We start from the raw sequence: 17,899 nt of genomic DNA, 5'->3' as shown, positions 1-17,899 counted from the left end.
ACATACAGGTGGTTTCACACAACATGAGAGAGTGTATGTGCATTTTGTAACAATATCTGTTTTTGTTTTTGTTTTTTTACCTAAATAGTGGTAGCATTCTTTACCATACATTTTTTACTTAACATCTTAGGGTATCTTCTCACATGGTACATAAAAAGTATTTTCATTCCTTTTTAAAAAATTGCTGCTTAGTGGTCCATTGTATAGTTGTAACAATTTGACTAGTACCTGATTGATGGTTGTTTTTAATCTTTTGCTATTACAAGTAGTTCTATAATGAATGCCCTTCTACAAAGATTATTTTGCACATGTGTGAGTATTTGTAAAAGAAATTCCTAGAAATGAACTTGCAGAATAAAAGTGCATCTGTGTTGGTAATTTTGGTAGAGATTACTGAATCACTCTCCATAGTCGTTACTAGTGTTCACTCCCACCAGCAACACTTAACTCTCCTTGTTTCCTCAAACCCTCACCAACATGGGGCATTGTCAATTTTTAAAGTCTTTGCCAATCTGATAGGTAAAAAAAAAAAAAAAAAAAGAACCATTTAATCTGTATTTCTTTTATTACAGGTAAAGTTGGGCATCTTTTCATGTTTTTGAACCCCTTAAATTTGCGTTTCTGTGTATTGACTGTTCTTTGTCTTTTGCTCACTGAAAAAAATTAGGTTGTTGGGCTTTCTTCTTCTTGATTTATAAGAGTTCTTTATCTATTAGGGAAGTCCATTGTTTATGATATGAGTTATAAATATTTTAAATTTCAGAGAATCAATATATGGACCAAATGTTCTGATGTTAGTGTAATTTATTTAGAAGTTAATAATGAAAACATAATTTTTAAAAATTGGCATGTGTTTGGAAATTAAAAATTATACTTCTCAATAGTTGGATCAAAAAAGAAATCGTAATGGAAATTTAAAATACTTTGTACTGAATGATAATGAAAATGCTACAGTCAATTTTGTAAGAGACAGCCAAATAGAATTTAAAAGGAAATTTACAGCCTTCTGTGGCTGTAAAAGAAAATTAGTAAGACTAAAAACTACTGCGTGAAGTAAAAGGGTAACAGAATAGATTCAAAGAAAGGAAAAAAGATCATGAAAATAAGGGCAGAAATCAATTAAATAGAAAACAAAGATAAAATAGAGAGGATCAATGAAGATAGAACTTGGCCCTTTGTAAAGTCTAAGAAAATGGACATGTCTTTGGGGAAAATGACCCAAAGAAAAGAAAGCAGGTACAAATAATATTAGGGACAAAAGAGGGCTATAAATACAAGTCTTACAGCAATTAAAGATAGATTAAGCTAAATTTTATGACAATTTATAATAAAGACAGAAATGGACAGATTCTGGGGAAAAAATGTAACTTAGCAATGCTGACTGAAAAGAAATAAGCTTGAGTAGTCCTAACCCTATGAAATAAGTTGAATTAGGAGTTAAAAATCTTCTCAAAAAGAAAATAAGGGGCCAGATGATTTTATGGAGGTTCTACCAAACTTTGAAGGATAGACCGTTTCAAATATTATACAAACTGTTTCAGAGAAGAGGAAAAGATGGAAACTCTCCAGTCTTGATTCCAGAACCTCAGTAAGATGGTGCAAGTAAGGAAAATCAAAGGCCATCTCATTTATGAACATAGGTGTAAAAATCCTAATATATTAACAAGACAGGACAGTGTAAAAAAGAAAAGACGTCATTTCCAAACAGTTATCCCAGGAATCCACTTGAAAATGTAGAGTGTCATTCACTCTCTTTATTGAATAAAGGAGAAAAACAATGTGATTATCTCACTAGAGATGGAAAAACATTAGACGTAATTGAGTACCCATGTTAGATACTTAGAAAAGTAGAAATAGAGTTGAACTTTCTTAATAAAGAGTGTCTAACAAGGACTTACAGGAAACATTGCATTTAATGGTGAAATATAAGAAGCACTCCCTTTGAAAATCTCTTCTGGCCATCATTATACTGGAGATCCTAACCAGCACAGAAAGACATGAAAAGTAAAAGAAGGAAAGAACCCAGATCATTATTAATTTACAACCAATATGATTGTCAACATAGACTATCCCAAATAGTTTGCTGGCCATTATTATGACTGTTATATGTCCTATTATGACCTGTTATAATAAATAATAACATTTAGCAAGGTGGATGGATGAAGACCAGTGAACAAAAATCAGTTGCCTTGGCTGGGTGCAGTGGCTCACGCCTGTAATCCTAGCACTTTGGGAGGTCGAGGTAGGTGGATTGCCTGAGCACAGGAGTTCGAGACCAGCCTGGGCAACACAGTGAAACCCTGTCTTTACTAAAATACACACACACACACACACACACACACACACACACACACACAAATTAGCTGGGCTTGGCGGCGTGCGCCTGTAGTCCCAGCTACTCAGGAGGCTGAGGCAGGAGAATTTCTAGAACCCAGGAGGCGGAGGTTGCAGTGAACTGAGGTGGCGCCACTGCACCCTTCGTCTCTTAAAAAAAAAAATAAATCAGTTGCCTGTCTGTATACCAGCAACAAACAGAAAGTATAATTTAAAAACCACCTTTTTAAATATTATAGCAGTAAAGCATAGCCAGTTATATAAGAAGATATACCAGTTCCTCAATATTATATATTGTATTCAGTATTATATAGTTATCTGGTCTTTCTAAAAATTTTCTGTGGATTCATGCAATTCTAATTAAAATCCCATCATAGTATTTTAAGGACCTTGACAAACTGATTCTAAAATTTATATGGATAACCCAAGGCCCAAGAATGGCAAAGGCACTCTAAAAGAAGGAGAAAAAGAACGTGGGAGACTTGCCTTAAACGTCTAAAATAGCTGTAGTAATTCAGAAATTATTATATTGGTACAGAAACAGATAGACTCTTGGAACAAGATAGAGACTTTCAAAAAGACATTTGCATGTAAGGGCTTGACTGAGCCGGCACTGCACATCAGCAGGGAGGAGACCGATTTCGCATTTTGATGTGGGATAACTGGCTATCAGTATGGAGGTAAAAGTGAAACTCAGTGTCTTACTCACGTATGAAAGATACATTCTCAGTGGATTCAAGATCTAAATATGAAAGACGAGATGAAAAAAGTTTTCAAGAAAACATTGAAAAATGTATATGATCTGTGGGTAAAACTTTTTAATAAGACATTTTAAAAGACTGATTTTAAAAGATATGACCACATTGAAATGAAAACATCTTCCTAATAGATACTGTGAAAAGCTGAAAGGACAAGCAGTACATTAGGAAGGAGGTACTAGTCACATACATACCTGAACAAAAGAACAGAATCTAGTATACATAGAGAACTCCGAATCATTACAGAAAAGATTCATGACCCAATAGAAAAACTGACAAAGGCCATTTCACAGAGGACAAAAATTAATAATGTCAAATAATCACGTGAAAAGATGTACAGCCTCATTAGACCTCAGGAAAATGCATGTTCTGAGCAGGGAGATAGCATTTTACACTCAGTAGCTTGGCAAAAATCCAGAAATCTGATATCAGTTGTTGGGTGGTTTTGTCAGACATGGGAAGGAGGACTAGAGAAAAAGAGACATACTGGAGAAAATGTCATTTACTTTGATCAGTATTCCATTGTAAGCTCTCTTAAAAATGCCTCCAGAGAATACTAAGACCCAAAGAAAAGACTTGGTGCCACTTTAATTTAGAAACAAAAATGCTGTTCATGTCTATGGGAAAAAAATACAGGTATCATCAGTATCAACTTTTATTCAGAACAGGTTTTTTTCTCCCAAGCTTTTTATAATCAAATTCCTGCCTCCCTTCCCACCCTACCCCACAAAATTGACCATTTTCTTGAAGGAAAATTATCTGCTTTTATACTTATTTACACGTTTTCCTGTTAAGGTCTGAGGTTTCAACTTCATATGTTCTATATTTGCAGTGGTCAAATATGTTTAGTGTACCTTCAGAAAAACTCTCAAAAGATTTCTTTGTATATATTCCTTTCTTTCTGAAGGACAGGAAATTTATGTGGGAAATGTTTAGGAGCCTACAGCTATGAAACAACTCTACTATTTATTGACAGTTTTGCTTGGTGAAAGTTGAGAAGGGAACTAACAAGGAGGTAGCTATCTTGGTTTTAATCATTACTCCCACATTTACATGATAGAATGAAATTGTTTTGCATCGTAGATACTACAGTGTTCTTAATTTTTCATATGTCAATCACTTTTTTAATAGACAGTGGATTCAAGCCAGTTATAGTTACGGCACCAGCAAGTGCAAAGGTGGCAGACGGAGACTTTGTCACTCTGTCCTGCAATGCCAGTGGGCTGCCGGTTCCGGTCATTCGTTGGTATGACAGCCATGGATTGATAACCAGCCATCCATCTCAAGTCCTGAGATCTAAATCCCGAAAATCACAGTTATCAAGACCTGAGGGCTTGAACCTGGAGCCTGTGTACTTCGTCATGTCCCAAGCTGGTGCAAGCTCTCTCCATATTCAGGCTGTGACTCAGGAACATGCGGGGAAATACATCTGCGAAGCTACAAATGAACATGGTACCACACAGGCAGAAGCATCTCTCATGGTTGGTGAGTTGCCATTATTATTTATTTTTAGTTGAATAAGTTCCTTTTATGATATAAGTTAAACTGACTTGAAGTGTTATTTTAATGAATCCAGCAATCTGTATTTTTTCCTGATGACAGTGAAATGTAGAACTGTGTTTCTTGGTATTTCGCTTTATGTGAATCACATGAATTTTGGTCTCTGTTTCTGATGTGTTTGTTAAGATTGTAGTTGCAATATAGAAAGCTCTCATTTGGGAGCAGGCCCAGAATATAACCTGTCTTTGGGATTAATGTTTTTTGGTTTTCTAAGCTACCGAAAATGATATTGCAGACGTTTTTTTATGCCCTTGATAACTACAGTATTGGGTCTAAAGGACTGGCCTTCATTGAGAATGTAGAGTTGTGGTACTATTAAGTAATACCTGTTTGTATATATTCCCTCTGTCTTATCCAAAGTTATTTTCTAATGGGATGTATAATATTAATTCTTCATATTTTACTGATTTTTTGTGATGATGACTTAAAAACTATGTATGATTTTTGATGTACTGGTATATAGACTATTAATATTCATGGAAATGAACTCAAAACGTGACTTAATTCAAGTTCAAACCTTCCATCAGTAGGCTTTTAGAGCAGTGTCCCCAACAACTAGTCAGTTGGCTGTAGATTGTCACCTTACTTGTCCTGCGAGAGGTCCAATATCAAAGGCAATAGTGCCTTCAGTCTCCGGTAACTGAGGTCTCTGACCCTGGCCTCTGCTTTAAGGGGCTTAGCGTGGCTCTCTTCTGCCTGGGGCCATGGTTCCATGGGTCAGAGAGCCCACGGGGTCAAGGAGCAGTGCTTACGCTGAGCTCAGAGCCTGCGTTCCTCCTTCTAGACAGGTCTGGGATCCAGCATTCCCTGCTTTAGTGAGTTCACAGTTGTCCCCACAGTTCCTCTCCCCTGGCCCATCCGCCACAGTCTGGACCACACGACCAGTGTGTGGGCACCCTTAGCCAGAGCAGTGGCCAACGGGGGGTCCCTGGCGGAGGAGTGATGGTTGAAATAAAAAGAGTTTGTATGTGCACATACGATTTCCCTTCACGTGCAAACCAGGATGCTCTTGCTCTGAATGAAGGTGGAGGTGGAGGAGAAGTGGTGGAGACCGGGGACTTCCCCTTATCCTCTTGTGCATGTTAGAGATGGGAGAGATGTGGAGGCTGAGCACAGGGGCTGTGTCAGAATCCTGGCTCTGCCACGTAGCAGCTTTGTAACCTAAGGGCAAATCCCTGAACTCCTCTGTTCTGTTTCCTCATCTGTGTAACAGGTATAGTGAAGGTGCCCACTCATAGGGTTGATGTGAGAATCCAAGGAGTTAATGCATAGTAAGTGCTTAGAATGGTGTCTGGCAATAGAAAGCCCTCCATTGATACTAAGTATAAAGTTATGATTATTACTGTCTAATTATTATTAAATTATAGTGATCTTTTGTGGCAGTGTTAAGGGAAGGAAGAAATAGTTACTGATTTTAGAAACCTTAAGAATCCTCAAATGAAGAAAGTAGTTCAGTGTTACATAAATTTGCACCTATAAATGAATATGTGTGCGTGTTTTATATTTCTATTCCTCTAGGCAAAAATAAGGGTGGCTCTGCTCGAAATTGTTAGCTGCATGGCAGGTGTAGTTGCAGGAGCTTCTTGGGTAGAATTTAGCTGAAGGGATTATGTGAATACAGGGTGTAGAGAGACAGATGTCACAGTTATGGCTGATGGAACTAGACATTTTGTCTAACTTTCTCATCTTAAATATGAGAAATCAGAAGCCCTTTGAAGTTATATGAACTAACTTTAGAAGATCTTTAAGATTCTCATGTGCTCCAGGATTTTATGTCTTGATAAATACCACTTTTGTATATGGTAACCCCATCAGCTATATTCTACCAAAGAGGTCCTACATTGTCTTTTTTTAATTTTCTAGTATAATTATTAAGATCCAACTGAGTTTATTAAAACTCAAAACAATACATAACAACTCACTTCTTTGCATAGGAATCTGAGCCATATGAAATTCTAGCATCCTGACAAGTCATTTACTTTGTCTACTGTACTGTAAAGGCGAGAGTAAGCTAGATTAGAGAAAGAGAGAACTTCCTCCCCAGCCTTTTGTTCTTTCCAGAGACCTTGGGTTTTGAGGTCCTGGATGTACAAATATTTGTAGAGTGTGTGGTACTCCTTAAAACTATAATGGGAGTTGGCGTGGGTTTCCTAAATAGTTTGGGTGTGAGTTGCTGGCAGCAGTGGTCACAGTGGGAGCGTCTTTGACAGATATGGTTGTACTCCCTCCCTGTTTAATTAGTTTCCACTTAGAGTCATTAAATTTATTTACGTTGCCATAGTTGCATCAATCTCTTTTCCAATTCAAAAAACATTCCACCTTAAAAGATGCTAGATGCCTATTCTACCCATTTCATAGAGTTCTGAAGATAAGTTGAGATAATACATGCAAAAATACTGGGGAAGTACTGGTAAGGTCTTTTCAGTTGTATTGAGTGTATCTCTCAAGTGCCCAGATTATATCATTGAAACAGAAGAAAAAAGTTAATTGAATCCCCCTTTTAATAAAAATTCTGGAGAGGTCTCATTGCATCTTAAATCTTACAGAAATGGAATTTTGATACTCAAGACAGTGGAGAAGCTGCAGCATAACGTTTTTCTCATGCTTCTGTATAAACTGAGGCATGTGGCATTTAAACTCTTTTACAGCCAGATCCCACTTCCCAGTGGAAAACTGCCCGGAGGATCCACTAAACTTCTCATGATAAAAAGATCCTTCTCCACTACCTCAAGCCACAGTTAATTACCTCCACTTGCTGAGTCCGTCTCTCTGCATTAGCAGGCACCAGATCACACCCTGAACATCAGTCTGCAGTCTGACTCACTAGATAAACACTGCTGTTCCAGGAGCAATATTTTGAAGTTGTCTCAGTGAACTTAATTAGTTTTCTTCTACATTATTTCCTCACTAGCTTCTTGTTTCCTCTGATGGAAGATGCTTCTGGGACACGCTTTCTCTCTTTTACACTAACAGAGAACTAACCTTACACTGTTAATCCTATTTCTGTTGGTTCTCTGCTACAGTGCAGCCCTTCTCCCAAAAACACGTCCACCTTTTACCAGGAATCTGACTTCATTTTGGAAATGAAAGTAGTACGTTGCTTCCTTTGCACTCTTCCTCCACAAAAGGAGTGAAAAATAGAATTTTCCGTTGCCAGTATTAATAGCAATTTAGAGAAACCATGCTGTCACTCCTTAAGTTTTATTGTACTGGCAGTATATTTGTTTTCGTAAATTGTTCCTTCTTATTTTTTTTTCACAGCAGCACCGTTAACATTCTTCCTGGCCACTGTCACTTACTCTCTCTGAACCTTAATTTGTTCATCTGTAACATGGGAGTATTGCCATCTACCTAAGAATGTTTTGAGAATTAAATGAGATTATGTTTATAAGAAAGCTCATACAATGCTTGGCACATAATATGTGCTCAGTAATTATCTTTGACTCTATGCAACCTGTGTATTTTTTCAATGCAAATAAATTATTTTTATCTTCCTCTGTATATTCTGTATGCTGTTAGTAGTAAGTGTTAAGGCTGCCTGCTTGTTTTATCTTTTGTTAATTTTTTTTTTGAGACAGGTATAGTTGCAGGATCCCCTCGGGTAGCAGTTAGCTGGCCTGCTGCCCAGGCTGGGGTACAGTGGCACGAGCATGGCTCACTGCAGCCTCAACCTCCCCAAGCTCAGGTGATCCTCCCACTTAGCCTCCCAAGTAAAGTAGCTGGGACTACAGGTGTGTGCCACCATACCTGGGTAATTTTGGTGTTTTTTTGTAGAGATGGGGTTTCACTGTGTTGCCCAGGCTGGTCTCGAACTCCTGGGCTCAAGCGATCCACCCGCCTCAGCCTCCCAAAGTGCTGGGATTACAGGTGTGAGCCACCATGCCCAGCCAACTTGAAATCTTCTGAGGTTAAACTAGCAAATTATTATTACTAAAAAGAATACTCTTAGAGAACAAGGAACAAATAAAAACATTTAACTGCTACACTATTGCATCATATAATTGGTTTTTCAAGCAATTCATTTGCTCCACCATGAGAAAAGATTGCCACTAGAGGTTAAATGTTTCCATGAATTATAAATGGCAGTGTTACCTGTTTTAACTTCCAGGGCTCAAATTGTGCTAACAGTATAAGTGAGGGCAGTCATGTCACAAACTGGGTAAAAGACGCTGAAATGAGGGTTTCTTCACGCTGTCTTCTCTCTTTCTCCCTGTAGTTCCTTTTGAAACAAATACAAAAGCAGAGACAGTCACACTTCCTGATGCTGCTCAGAATGATGAAAGAAATGAGAGAGATGGTTCAGAAACCGGGTTACTGAGCTCATTTCCAGTGAAGGTCCATCCCAGTGCAGTGGAATCAGCACCAGAGAAAAATGCCAGCAGCATCTCTGTTCCTGACGCCCCCATCATACTGAGCCCCCCACAGACCCACACACCAGACACGTACAACCTACTGTGGAGGGCAGGCAAGGATGGTGGGCTGCCCATCAATGCTTACTTTGTGAAGTATCGAAAGGTAATATCTTGTCGTTTATCATCTTTCTCTGCTCACACCTGAACATTCTTTGTATGACATATACTGTTGTCTTTTCCATTTGTGGAATGGCAGGAAACAGAACAAGAGTGTTCCAGACTGATGAGTTTGTCAGAGAGATCCCAATCATGCTGGATTTACCAATCCTAGGAAAACACTGAGAGTGAAGTATAATTTCCCCCCAAATTGGAATTCTAGGAACCCAATGATGTCTTTACATGTGTAATCAAACGTTTTAACCCTTCAATATAAAGTTCTATAACCACTTTTAAAATGCAAACTCCTTCCCTCTCTAAGGTAGTAGAATACTATTTATTTAGCAAATAAAGCTGTTTTTTATTAAAAACAACTGTTTGAACAGAGTCTGTGGCATAATTTATGTCAATTGTTTGTGTTTCAAGTTTGTTTGTTAGTTTGTTTTGAGACAGGGTTTTGCTCTGTTACTCAGGCTAGAGTGCAGTGGTGCGATCTTGTCTCACTGCAACTGCCGCCTCCTAGGTTCCAGCAATTCTTGTGCCTCAGCCTCCCAAGTAGCTGGGATTGCAGGCATGCACTACCACACCTGGCGAATTTTTTTGTGTTTTTAATAGAGATGGGGTTTTGCCATGTTAGCCACGCTGGTCTTGAACTCCTGACCTCAAGTGATCCACCACCTCATCCTCCCAAAGTGCTGGGATTACAGGCATGAGCCACTGTGCCCAGTTTCAAGTTGCCTTTTTAATTGTATTAAAATCATACATTGTTTGGTCATTTTTTGGGGTAAACCTTGGGCCTCTCTCAGTTAACTCTTCAAATATTGTTTTCCCCATGGGCTTGTATTGGAGCAGAATGGAAAAGTTCCTTTCTGTTTAATGAACCCAGTAAATGAATGCAGTGGGAGGGATGCATTCATATTTAAAATAATTTTCTTTGTTCAAGAAATTTTAGTATACATTGTTGAATGGTAATGTTTTTAATGACTAGGAAAAATAACATGATGATATTTTAACATGATGATATTTGAAGGTTTACATACTGTTTCTCACCTAATGAATGATTCTAGATGAGGAAGTTTGCTAGTAATCTCATCTACCCTAAAACCTCCATGCAATATTGTTTCTTGGTTCCATTAATCAAGAAACAACTGATTAGATCTTTTTATTTCCTTTAACACATATTGAACAGTGTCAAGGCATGAAGCAAGAATGCTGGAAATATATAATACATAATTATATAATTAATATACATGTAATATATCCATCTTACATTACCATGTATCTACTATGTACACTATGTAATTACCAGTGATACCTATTATTTTATACTTATTTTATTCTTCATTAGCCCAGGAAGAAAGAAGGTATTGTCTCCATTACAAGTAAAGGAAACAGAGTCTGGGAGGGCAGTAACTTGCTTGAGGCCACGCATTAGTGGTCAGATGGAGAGCCAGGAGTCTTTCTACAGTGAGAATTGCAGCGTTCTTGCAACAGATCTTGTATTTCTTAATGTGAAGAAGTATTGTGTCTTTTTTACTTACCGTGGTGTATTACTTCTTAAAACTCTCCTAGAATTAAATGAATCCTAGTTTTGATCAAATGTAACCGAAAGTTTTCCTATCCTCCATCTCCTGCTTCTCTGGTGTGTTTTCTCTTGGGCAGCTGGACGATGGGGTTGGCATGGTGGGAAGCTGGCACACGGTTCGAGTCCCAGGAAGTGAAAATGAGCTCCATTTAGCTGAGCTGGAGCCATCTAGTCTTTATGAAGTCTTGATGGTAGCAAGAAGCGCAGCAGGTGAAGGCCAACCTGCCATGCTTACCTTCCGAACCAGCAAAGGTGAGTGAGGGCTTCCTTTGGAGGAACGAGCTGGCTGCCCTGATGTCAATTTACCAGTAAGAATTCTTTCTTTCTTTTTTTTTTTTTTTTTTGAGATGGAGTCTTGCTTTGTCGCCTAGGCTGGAGTGCAATAGTGTGATCTCAGTTCATTGCAACCTCCGCCTCCCTGGTTCAAGCAATTCTCCTGCCTCAGCCTCCCGAGTAGCCGGGACTACAGGCACCCACCACCAGGCCTGGCTAATTTTTTGTATTTTTAGTAGAGACGGAGTTTCACAGTGTTAGCCAGGATGGTCTTGATCTCCTGACTTCGTGATCCGCCCGCCTCAGCCTCCCAAAGTGCTGGGATTACAGGCGTGAGCCACCACGCCCAACCAGAATTCTTTTGGATAGTAGAAATTCCTATATATAAATACACTAAACTACCCTATTATACCCTCCCCCTTCCATATTGGGGTCACATTTAGGTGCCTGTATTGTCCTGTTCCATCGAATATTCCACAGATGTTTTTGAAAGCTTATGTTACATAAGGCAGTGAGGATAGATGACATAGGGAAAATGAAGATGGTCAAGATGAGATCCATCCCGACAGAGCTTATACTTCGATGAGAAATCTAAGATGTGTAACTTAATGCCAACTACAAGACAGTATTCAGTTCAGCTAATATTGATTGAATGCCTTTTATGTGTCAGGCAAGAAGCAAAATAGGCAAAACTTGTGGCCTCATAGAGCTTACATTCTAGTTGAGAGAGACTTATATGTAAGTTGTAAGTACATTAGAAGGTGTTAACAGATAAAAGTTAGGGGTGGATATAGGAAGTATATGGGGTAGGAGTTGTTAACAGTTTAAGCAGGCGGCCAGAAAGGTCCTCAACGAGCAGTCGACATCAGAGCAGAGACGTGAAGGAGGGGAAGTAGAAAGCCACGTGTCTCTCTAGAGAAAGAACATTCCCAGCAGAGATAGCAAGTGCCAGGGCCCAGGGTGGGGTGTGCGTGGTGTTCACTAGGAGCACGAGGGGGCCACTGTGATGGGAGCAGCGTGGGTGAGGAGGCGGTAGGGAACAACAGGGTGTCCACATCACACAGCACACCATCCACCTTGGGAGGACTTTGTCTTTACCTCTGAGTGAGCTGGGAAGAGCTGGAGCATTTGAACTGACTGGAGTCTGGATAGAGTGGAGGTGGGCAGGAGTGTAGGCAAAGAGACCAGCATATGCCAAGTACCGCAGGAGATTTCCAAGGACAGTGCTGGGGAAGCACAAAGGAAGGATATTTTTGTCTGCGGGGCAGCTTGTGAGGGAATCCTTGATTAAAAAAGATGCCATCGTGGCTTGGCTGTAAATGAACAAAGAGACGTCAGTGGGTAGAGAAGGGAACTGGATGGAAGAGTATTTTAGTATGGCATTGGAATGGAAAGGAGGTATGAAGATTGAGAAGAAACCAGCTAGTGGCTTTTGAAAAAGACCCTTTCAAATAATTACTAAGTCTGGCCAGAAAAATAACAAGTACTTTCTATGTTAAATGTATCTTGAGTTAATGTTCATATTCAGTCATTAGGTGTTCATAGAGTCTGACTTATAGACTTATAAATACTGAGTAATCTTGCGTTTCAGTTTTTAACAAATCGTGCAGTTTCATTTTTTGCCTCTTGAAATATTAAAACGATGTGACACTTGTCCTTAGAAAACTTAGCAGAAGCTCTTTAATGGTGAGTTTTATGGCTTAGAATTAAGAAATATATACAGTAAAAAGAAAAATGGATGAATAGTTTGAACCCCTAGTATTTGGCTTTTTCACCTGTTTTTTGGCTACGTAAAGTTAGAATGAAGAAAGGCATATTTTAGCTTTACTTTAAAGATACTAGAAAAAGACAAAGTAATTTTTGGTCAATTCCTCAGATCAGCTGAGTATTTATGAAGTAGGTCTCACATGTAGATGCTGTGGCAGATCAGTTCATAAATTTATAACCACATACCAGGTAAGTTTCACAGTACTTTTTTCCCCCACTTCTCATACGTATAAGCTCATGTTACTGTATATGGTTTTTTACCTTTGTAGAAAAAACAGCATCATCAAAAAACGCCCAGGCATCCTCTCCACCTGTGGGCCTCCCTAAGTATCCTGTTGTTTCAGAGGCTGCAAACAACAATTTCGGAGTGGTACTTACAGATTCCTCTAGGCACAGTGGAGGTAAAAAGAATAATGTTTTATTGTTTTTTTACAAATATAACTGACCTGCTTCAGATTTTGGGAGGTAGGGTGGAATAGGGTGTTTATTTTCATATCTTACCATACAGGTCTTTTAGGTTCTATTTCAGCCATTTTAATGTCCTCTATTTAAACTTTGGCATCTCAGTGTCATGATTAGTACTTAACTTCATTAACATTGACTCAAAATGTTCTGGTACTAAGTTTTTAGAACTCAAGAAAGGAGTTTTGTGGCTAGGCACTGTGGGAGGCTGAGGTGGGCAGATCACTTGAGACCAGGAGTTTGAGACTAGCCTGGGCAACATAGAGGGAGACCCTGTCTGTACTAAAAATTCAAAAAAATTAGCCACGTGTGGTGGCACACACCTGTAGTCCCAGCTACTCAGGAGGCCAACGTGGGAGGATCGCTTGAGCCTGAGAGGAAGATGTTGCAGTGAGCTGAGATCGCACCCCTGCACTCCAGCCTGGATGACAGAGTGAGACCCGGTCTCAAAAAAAAACAAAAACAAAAAACAAAAAAGGGGTTTTCTGTGTCTTCTCTGGTAAGAGAAGGAAATTTTTATTTTGAACTCTGAAAATCTCACTTTTTATACGTGTGTGACTCATCAAAATATATAGTGGTACCTGTGATAAGTTGTTTTACTGAAGGACTACATGTTACATTCCCCTTTCTTTTCTTTTTCTTTTTTTTGCTATATATCTAGTTAATCTTATGGCTTTTAAAAGGTCTTGGCTGTATAGTTTTCAAAAGACTTTTTTAGTGTTTAAATTTCGCACTTACATGAGCTCTACACTTACAGCCAGGTGTGCTTTTTGTGATTGTTCTAAAACATCAGGACATCTAGGGAAGACTTAAAATTTCATTGCTAAGCTCTAAGAATTTTCAGACTTGACTTCCATATTTTTACCATTTTCCATGAATTGATTTCAGACAAAAGCAGGTTGTAACACTTTGAACTCCCTCTGGAGCACCTCTGTATCTTCAGTATCATGAATCTCTTCTACTTGAGTGCTCTCATCTCTGAGGCACCTTTCAGCTACCTTAAGCAGATTATATATAAGAGTATTAATTTCATATGAATAAAAGTAACATCTGAAAAACAAAAACCTTGCCATTTATTTTACACATCCTCTGGCAGATACCATATGAAATGCTGAACAGCAAAGATAAAATAATCCTTGCCTTCAAGAAGTTTACAATGTAGGCCCAGCACGACGGTGCACAGTGGCTCATGCCTGTAGTGCTAGTGCTTTGGGAGGCTGAGGCAGGAGGATCGCTTGAGTCCAGGAGTTTGAGAACCACTTGGGCAACATAGTGAGACCCGGTCTCTACAAAAAATTTATAAAGTAGCCATGTGTGATGGGGTGCACCTGTAGTCCTAGCTACTCAGAAGGCTGAGGCAGGAAGATCACTTGAGCCCAGGAATTTGAGACTGCAGTGAGCTATGATTGTTCCACTGCACTCCAGCCTGGGTGATAGAGTGAGGTCCTGTTTCTATTTTTTTAAAAAAATTACAGTGTAGTGGATGATATAGATAGCTAAACCCATAACAATATGTGGATAATGTAGACAAACTAGTAACGATTTTGATTGATTATGCTTGATACCATTCGTGTTACGGGTTCACAAGAGAAATATCTGAGTCAGTCACTCAATGTAGACAAGGGTGAGTAGATAAGAGAGGCCTCTCTGCATCGTAAGCTAAGCATCAAAGGACAAAGACGATACAGAGAGATGAAACAGGAAAGGAGTTTCTAGCAAACACATCTTGTGCAATAGACAACTGGCTGACATGTTCTATTTTGTTTAGAGATTGGGAGGTTAGAGATTTTATTTAGTGTGACTGGTTGCTGTGGGGAATGATGCTATAATGGGCAGGCAGGTAGGTGCCTTGTGTGATACACTTCAAAGTTGAATCTTTCCTTGAAAGCTATAATGAACCCTTAAGGATTTTAGAGAAGGAGAAGGGAGGAATAGCAAAGGAAAAGGCTAGAGAAATAATAAGGCGAGTGACATGTGGATGGAGGAGGAGGAGGACCTGTATGAGAGATTAGGGGAATGGAATCCACACTGAATGAGAAGGAGAAAGATGATGGATTGGGCATGGGCGCCAGAAGACCATTTACCAAGATAAGTAATAAGAGTTTTTAGGTGAAGATTATGGATTCAGTTTTGGAAATCATGAGTTTGGAGTTGTCCAAGAAGAGATAACCGTAAGAAATGATTTATTTAATATTCATAACAACCTAATGAGGAACAGATTTCCATATCTGTTTTACAGATTAGGAAAGTGACACATGAGGAGGTTATGCACGATGCCTCAGATCATCCAGAAAGTGGAGGAACTGCTTGCTATTCAAGTCCATGTCTAACTCCAAGTGCCGTCTTTCTTTTATACCTTGTTAACAGTCACATGCTATTTCTTTTAGATATTGAAGATATTCTTTTCTGTAGAGACATTTTCCCCAATAACTTTATTTTTCCTGTTTGATCTGTGGTGTTTGGTGAATTTTGATTTCAGATGAGTCAACATAAGGAAGTCGTTTGGTTTCCTAGTATTAAAAAAGAGTCACTAACCATTCTATTCATTCTGTTTTCATTGCTTTCTACCTTGAAAGGAATACAGTAAGTATCACTCAGCATTGCCTGCTTTGAATATAGTCCTCTTTTATCCCTTAAGCAATTTGTTTTTTAAAATGCTACAGTTTTCTCCATACAAATACCACATTGAACTTTATTTTCTTCTCTCTAATGTATTTGTATGGTGGGTTGAAGACATGTTGAGGTGGAAGGGTGTTGCTAGGTTGAGGAGCATGGCATAGGCTAGAGGTGGGGCTCCCTATTGGCTTTCCCAAAGTAACTGCTGCCACCGTGGCCCAGAGTTGGCCCTCCACGTTCCAGCTCTAGAAACTTGATTGGCAGCATGTCGGAAGATCACTGGTTTCTTGAAAACCAGCTCATGTCTACACAATTCACAGATGATCAAGGCATACCAGAATGGCAATTACAAGTTTGCAATGTCACTGTCATATAGACTGGATTACTTCTATCCGCATTCTTTCCTTGTAGGAACCCAGTGGGAAGCCACTTACAACCACAAGGTTGCTTGTCGTGTTGGTCTGTTTGTGTTGCTATAAAGGAATACCTGAGGCTGGGTAATTTATAAAGAAAAGAGGTTTATTTGGCTCATGGTTCTGAAGGCTATGCAAGCACGGCACCAGCATCACTTGGCTTCCGGTGAGGCCTCAGGTTACAGTCATGGTGGGAGGTGGAGCGAGAGCAGGCACATCACATAGTGAGAACGGGAGCAAGAGAGACGCCACATGCTTTTGAATCACCAGCTCTCCTGTGAATCAACAGAGTGAAAACTCACCTACTACCATGTAGGGGAGGGCACCAGGCCATCATGAAGGAACTGCCCCCATGACACAAACACCTCCCGCCGGGCCCCACCTCCAACACTGAGGATCACTTTTCAACAGGAGATTTGGAGGGAATAAGTATCCAAGCCATATCCCTTGGTCATCAAGAAGAGTTAGATACATGGTTTCAGCGGCTGATGAGCTTATTCCTCATGTTTTCACCTCCTGCAGGGTCTAGACCATCTACTTTGTGTGTCAGGGCATCCCCTTTCCTCGGCAGTTTATAAGTGAAAACTGCTAGACCCTAGTTCCCTGACCCCCCTTTCTACATGTTCACGTGGATCATGTTTTCTGCTAGCACTTTGATTTAACGACATATCCTGTCTTCCTGTATTCATCCTGAGCAGCATTCTCTCTCCCCTTTATTAACAGTATTGATTTTATCTCTGCCAACTTGTAGTCTGTATTTTGGAGTAACCTTCCTATAGCCATGAGGTGTATTAAGATAATAAGGTGTAATAGTATTAGAATTAGTAGGTTGCTGAATGCATTTTGTGTAGCTTGGATAGATGCAGAAAAACATATAAATAAGATAACACGTAATGGTGAAAGTTTATTATAAATTTTAACCACAGTCAAACTTGAAGCATCAAACAGTACTTACATATTATTTTAGCCATGAATCCGAATAGCATGGTCAAAATGATCGTACTTGTTAGCTTTCAGTTTTTCAGAGCTAATTATCAAATTTGTAGATTATTTTACTTTCTCTTTCTTTTATTTCCTGTATTCCCATTAGCGTTTCACAGGGGAGGGGAAGATAGCTGTAAATGTTATAAACTCTGGCAAAACGTTTGGTGAAGAACGTTTAATAAGAGGAAGTTTGGAACTTATCCTTTTCATTTATCCATGTAATTCTTGCCTCTGACATGGTGGGTTATTGAAATGAACGTTTCTGTGTTCAGTTCCAGAGGCACCAGATCGGCCTACCATCTCCACTGCGTCAGAGACGTCGGTCTACGTCACTTGGATTCCACGGGCAAATGGGGGTTCTCCAATCACCGCCTTCAAAGTCGAATACAAACGGATGAGGACCAGCGATTGGCTGGTGGCAGCTGAAGACATCCCTCCTTCCAAACTTTCAGTGGAAGTTCGTAGTTTAGAACCAGGTAGTAATATTCAAACATTCCCTTTTACCATCGGTGTGAACTTTAGATACATACATTTATATATTTTGAGATGGGGTCTCACTCTATTGGCCCCGGCTGGGGTGCGGTGGCATAATCATGGCTTACCTCAGCCTCCCAAGTAGCTGAGACTACAGGCACTCAC

General features: G+C 39.4%; 1 protein-coding gene across 1 annotated transcript in view; it reads left to right on the top strand.

Moving 5' to 3' along the window:
• Positions 1-17,899, top strand: part of CDON (cell adhesion associated, oncogene regulated) — a 99,325-nt gene that overhangs the window by 48,890 nt on the left and 32,536 nt on the right. Inside the window, exons 10-14 of the mRNA XM_023208589.1 lie at positions 4,224-4,577; positions 8,869-9,167; positions 10,823-10,997; positions 13,055-13,186; positions 17,533-17,736. Coding sequence (XP_023064357.1) covers positions 4,224-4,577; positions 8,869-9,167; positions 10,823-10,997; positions 13,055-13,186; positions 17,533-17,736 — 1,164 coding nt within the window. The remainder of the gene's footprint in view (positions 1-4,223; positions 4,578-8,868; positions 9,168-10,822; positions 10,998-13,054; positions 13,187-17,532; positions 17,737-17,899) is intronic.

Source organism: Piliocolobus tephrosceles, chromosome 13 (assembly GCF_002776525.5).
Source record: "Piliocolobus tephrosceles isolate RC106 chromosome 13, ASM277652v3, whole genome shotgun sequence".
NCBI lineage: Eukaryota > Metazoa > Chordata > Mammalia > Primates > Cercopithecidae > Piliocolobus > Piliocolobus tephrosceles.
The sequence above is the reverse complement of the archived record's forward strand: the minus strand, read 5'-3'. Positions and strand labels throughout refer to the sequence as shown.